Source organism: Dendrobates tinctorius, unplaced genomic scaffold (assembly GCF_039654945.1).
Source record: "Dendrobates tinctorius isolate UK_male_01 unplaced genomic scaffold, ASM3965494v1 ptg000039l, whole genome shotgun sequence".
Lineage (NCBI taxonomy): Eukaryota > Metazoa > Chordata > Amphibia > Anura > Dendrobatidae > Dendrobates > Dendrobates tinctorius.
The window spans coordinates 17,126,501-17,132,500 of NW_027361707.1; the positions used below are offsets into that span (position 1 = coordinate 17,126,501).

Here is a 6,000-nt window from a genome sequence, read left to right on the forward strand (position 1 = left end):
TCTGCATCGAAGGGATATAGTACATCTGAGTACTTGCGGCCTGAAAAACGTTTCTCAGGATGTTGCCAGTGATTGGCTAAGGAAGTGTCGAACTCTTTGTGATTAGGAAAGGTTCGAGATGGAGGCCTCGCTTTCTTAAAGGAAACAGGGCATTCCTGAGGGGGTGCCTTATCCTCCTTTATCTTGAGAGTTTGGAATATAGCCGATATGAGACTATCTACCATATCCCGAGTTCTAGCTATGTTGTCCGCTTCTGAGTCAGATGCAGATTGGGAATCATCGTCTGACCTAGGATCGTCTGTTGAGGATGGAGACAAAGAGCGTAGCCTGGGAGAAGCGGAGGGACCCTGCGAACTGGAAGAAGAGCCAGACAGGACCAGCTTCCTAGAGCCCCTACCCGGCTCGTCCGTCTGAGGGTCGCGGTCAGGTGCTGGCGACTCACCGTGAGAGGAGGTCGGCGCACAGGTGGCTGCAGATAGCTGGGGTAACCGCTCTAAGACCTGGACCAGAGATTGAGACACTTTCGTGAGATCAGAGACCGACTGAGACCGCCACGACCTACTCAGGGGGTGGGGTGCTCTCAACCCGGGGCTCGGAGTCCTCCTGAGGGGCAGACATGGAGGAAGGGCTGCAGGGCGGACAGAAGGGAGACGACTGACCTGATACCCACTTCTTTTTACGCCGCGCGCAGGCGTAGTGAATAACAGTGGGTCCTAGAGCAGAGAGCCCCTGCAGGATTGGGCATATGTCAAAGGGGTAGTAACCCTGCCTGATGTGGAACTACGGATGGGAGCTAATTCTAGCGTCAGCTGAAGCAGCGCCGAGCCTACCGAGGTTCAGGTGCAGAAAAACCAGCGTTGTGTCCCCCAGAAAGAAAACTTGTGAAGAGAGAGGCAGGAAGAGACGCTAGCGATGGGCGGGGCTTAATCGCCAAGCCCTGATTGGGAGAGGACCGAGGAGGGCGCGGTAAATGTCCCACTGACAGGGCTGAAGTGAAAGCAGCCCTGTGATATGCTGTAAAAGAGCGCGAAGAAAGCGCGCGCAGGGAGAGGGGAGAAGCTTCCTTAACTTTTTTTTTGAAAACGAAAGTGAAAGTGCTCCCTCTGCCCTCATGAGCGACGGCGCGCCCGGAGCAAAGAAACCACAGGGACAGGACCCACAGAGACCGGGAGGCCACAGGGATAGGAAAGTCACAGGGACAGGGCAGCCACTGGGTAGGATGCTGCCTGTGGCGGCCACCGCTGAACCCCCCGATGAAAAGCGCGTCTAACAGCGCTTGGAGAAGGAAAACTGGCGGGAAATTCAAAAAGGTACTGATCCTGATAGCGTGGTTATTTTAATACAGCGCAATACTGGCTGTAACGCTGCAGGGCTAGGGGCCATATTTGAGAGCGGGGCTGGAGGGGACATCTGGATCCGCTTACCTGACGTCCTTGAGGAGGATGACCGCAGGGGCCCACGATAGCCAGCAGGCCGCTGGGAGAAACGATCCTCAGTACCCGCACTATGTCCGTATGGTGCAGAAGACGGCCATGGTAGGGGAAACGTCACCGCTGGCGACCGCCGTCTTCCTCTCAGCCCTGTCCCGGGAGAGGGGTGAGGAGGGTACTCGGCTAGGACCGGCCACCGTTATAAGCCCATAGCACCCGAGGGTGATAGGGGAAGGTCCTGCCTGCGGTCCTGAGAGTTGCGATGTGGGTGACACCACACTGCTCGCTCAGCCGCATTAATAGGAAAAGCAGGATGAACTCACATCCCGTTTCCTGATGCTGTATCTGAAAAAGGGGAAATCATTAAAAAACACAACTAAAACCTGAAAAGAAAGGATTAAATGCGGATCTGGGGAGATCCCGGTCCGCCTCCTACAGACACTAAGCACAAACTGGGGTGCTTGGTGCCTGTCGGTGGGTGTATACTGCCGGGGAGGAGCTAATTTTCTTGTTTTGCATAGTGTCAGCCTCCTAGCAGCAGCAGCATACACCCATGGTATTCTGTGTCCCCCAATAAGGCGATAAAGAAAAAAAGTATAGCATTGAACCCATCAACTATGATCATTATCACATATAACACTGAGGGCCCCATTTCTCCAACAGAGAAGACGTTGGCCCTCCATAAGGCCCAGGGTCTGGTAGGACAGCACCCTCTGTACCCACTGTAGTCACCACCACATGACCTTAGACTTACAGATTTGTGACTTTTTGCTGAAATAGTTTTCATCTTGTCAGGATCCCAAATAACCACGTCAGCATCGGAGCCGACTGCGATTCTCCCTTTCCTTGGATAGAGGTTGAATATTTTAGCAGCATTTGTACTTGTGACTGCGACAAACTGGTTCTCGTCCATTTTACCGTTGGCCTGTGATAAAAAGCAGTAATGTCGTTACTAAAGGATCATTACAATAATATGACCAAGAAAAACTAGTGACATGTAAGGAGCCGCGATATCCTCAGACGTGCCTTACTGGTGTAGAGCCAGTGGTGCACATATACAGAAAAGTACTGGGACACACATCTTACCCGCTGAATTCAGGTTTCTCATTTAGGCTCCTTGACTCCGGTGTATAACATCTTGCCCCTCATCCTCCTCACTCGTGTATAATATCTCACCCCCCAATGTATAACATCCGGCCCCTCGTCCTCAGAGTATAACATCTGGCCCCTCGCCACCACCACTCCTCCCATGTATAACATCTCACCCCCCCCAATGTAAGTCCTTAATCAACAGTGTAAAACACCAGATGCCTCGCCCCGATGTATAACATCCGTCTCCTCATCCTCAGCGTATAACATCTGTCCTCTTGTGCTCAGTGTATAACAGCTGGCCCATCGCCCTTGGAGTATAACATCTGGCCTCTTGTCCCCAGAGTATAACATCCAGCCCCTTGTACGCAGTGTATAACAGCTGGACCCTCACCCCCTGGTGTATAACATCCAGCTTCTCGCCCCCCGGAGTACAACATGTGGCCCCTCGCCCCCCGGTGTATAATATCCGACCCCTCGCCCCAGGTGCACACCATCTCCTCTGGAATTAACATCAGCACAAACATTGTGGCCCTGTTGGGAGATTCATGGCCGAGTGGCTGCATGCAGCCTCACATCACCAAGCACAATGCCAAGCGTTTCCACAGCGCCACATTTCTCTATCTGGCCTCTGATGAATGAATCTGCGTTTGATGATTGCCAGGAGAACGTTGCCTGCCTGACGGCACTGTGCCGCTGTACAGTTTGGTGCAGAACGGATCATACAGGGTGATAATAAAAGATTCATGGGTTTTGCATTCTTGTTACTGCAAAGATATAAATTTCACTCGTTTGTAATAGTAACGTATAGAGAGTTCACTTCTCAGAGTTTGTGACTCGCGAGTAATTCACCAGGTGGCATCAGATCCCAAAATGGTGACTATGCAAGAGAAAGTGTTTTGTTTTAGAGTACGAGAAGTGTAATTCAATTGCTACCGTGCAGGGAACGTTCCGAAGACAGTATAAAAGTGACCCACCTGGTCACCAGAGCATTCTATGCGGTATCGACAATTTAAGGACACAGGATCCTTGTGTAAACTTATAAGACCCGGACGACCAAGTGTTAGAGGTAAAGCAGTGGAGAGGGCTCGAGAGACCTTTGGCAAAGATTTGTGTCGTGTGACAAAAGGACACAAAAAAATGACTGTAAACATTATGTGCTAAACTTGAAGGATTTACGTAGGGGGCACTATGTCAAGATTGAAATGGGGTCTCCTTCTGATAATAGTTGATTTTATCATGCCCATAACCACATAAAATAGGCAGATTTCACCTTTTCTGTGGATAATTCCCCAAACTCCTGTTTTCTAATATTGAGGGGGTCCGTGGAGACAGGAGTCAAGCAGAAGTTCCCACCCAATATCCGAGGGAATGGGTCCAACCTGGGCTATCCACCCTCCTTCCAGGGAGCCATATACAGCCACATGGACTGCACACAGCCCTAAATATGGAGTAGATTCTCACCACAGCCTTGTCCCAAACAATCGTCATCCTTTCTTCAATTCCATTCACCCCCTCAGGAATAAGAGTGAAGTTATCTTTTCCTATGGCTTTCTGGGCAGTGCTGTAGGAACAGTGACCACTTCCGGTCACCTGCAGATCTCCGCTGGAAAAGAGCTTTTCATGTTAGATCAATGTATGCAAATAAAAAAAAATCACAATATAGAGAATTTCTCGTAAGAACATGAAATAAAAATTTGATTAGAAAAATGTGAAAAGGATAAATGGATAAGTAAACATTAGTACCAGCAGCCACCACTAGGGGGAGCTTAAGAGTGTACTGTGAACTAGTTTATGGGTAATTTCAGTATATATAACAGCTCCCTATTATCTATTGCTTAAATCAGGTTTTTGTGTTACATGTATTAAAAGGGAAAGTGTGGGTTTTTCATATCACAATCTTCATTTGAAGAATAAAAATCTTGCAATTTTGACACTGGCTACAGGGGTTACTTTAGATACTGGTTTCTGTTCTTTCAGGAAGAGTTTTCAGCAGGCTCCTTATCATCAGAGACAGATTACATTTACAGGTAACATCTCTATACATGGCTGGTAACACAGGATCCACCAATCACACTCCTCACCCTTCACAAAGGCATTCATACATTCTCTTTAGATGCTTCAATGACTAATGTGTATCCTGAAACAACCGAAAGGTAAAGTCTGAAAAAGCCCCAGTGGCCAGGGGAGAAATTGTAAGATTTTTCTTTTATCATTTTTCATACAGATTGCTATATGATTATAATTAAAAACAAAATAAAAAACAAATTTAGCACAAAAAAACTGATTAAAACAAGATAATATTCTGAAGATAGCTTCCCTATAAGGCCTAAGTTTCTACAGTCATGGCCGAAATTGTTGGCACCCGTGATCTATGGTTATGATCATAGAATCATAGAGTTGGAAGGGACCTCCTGGGCCATCTGGTCCAACCCCCTGCTCAAAGCAGGATTCGCTAAATCATCCCAGATCACTAGAAACTAGTGTTACTATATGGAGTGTCACCTAATACATATTGGGATAATATCTTGGGGATGGGACTATCCCTTTAATATTTGGTTACACACCCTTTGGAACAAATAACTGCAATCAATCGCTTCCTAAATCCATCAACAAGCTTCTTACACCTCTCAGCTGGAATTTTGGACCACTCTTCTTATGTAAACTGCTCCAGGTGTCTGATACCTGAAGGCGCCTTCTCCCAACAGCAATTTTAAGGTCTCTCCACAGGTGTTTAATGGCATTTAGATGCGAACTCATTGTTGGCCACTTCAGAACTCTCCAGCGCTTTGTTCCATCCATTTCTGGGTGTTTTTTAAAGTTTTTTTAGGGTCATTGTCCGGCTGGAAGACCCACGAACTAGTACACGAATCCAGCTTTCTGGCACTGGGCACTACATTGCGCCCCAAAATCCTTTGGTAATCTTCAGATTTAATGACGCCTTGCACACAGTCAAGGCACCCATTGTCAGAGGCAGCAAAACAACCCGAAAACATCTTTGAACCGCCACCATATTTGACTGTAGGAACTGAGTTATTTTATTTGTAGGCCTCATTCCATTTTCAGTAAACAGTAGAATGATGTGCTTTACCAAAAACTTCTATCTTGGTCTCATCTGTCCACAAGATGCTTTCCCAGAAGGATTTTGACTCACGCACATTTTGGCATACTACAGTTTAGCTTACTTAGGTCTCTGTGTCAGCAGTGGGGTCCTCCTCGGTCTCCTGCCATAACGTTTCATCACTTCAATGAAATGTCACTGGATAGTTAGTGTTGACACTGATGTGCCCTGAGCCTGTAGGACAGCTTGGATTTCTTTGGAACTTGATTGTTGCTGCTTATCCACAAGCTGGACTATACTGCATTGCAAACTATCATCAATTTTTCTCTGCTGTCCATGTCCAGGCAGATTAGCTTCAGTGCCATGGGTTGTAAAAAACTTCTTGATTATCTTGCGCACCACGGACAAAGAAACATCAAG

At 47.4% G+C, this 6,000-nt stretch overlaps 1 protein-coding gene across 2 annotated transcripts in view; it reads right to left on the reverse strand.

The window, feature by feature from the left end:
• CRMP1 (collapsin response mediator protein 1) overlaps positions 1 to 6,000 on the reverse strand; it is a 111,820-nt gene that overhangs the window by 15,064 nt on the left and 90,756 nt on the right. For both annotated transcript variants that reach the window (XM_073574502.1, XM_073574503.1), the window contains exons 10-11: positions 3,984 to 4,125; positions 2,185 to 2,355 (exon numbers count right to left, since the gene is read on the reverse strand). In XM_073574502.1, coding sequence (XP_073430603.1) covers positions 2,185 to 2,355; positions 3,984 to 4,125 — 313 coding nt within the window. The remainder of the gene's footprint in view (positions 1 to 2,184; positions 2,356 to 3,983; positions 4,126 to 6,000) is intronic.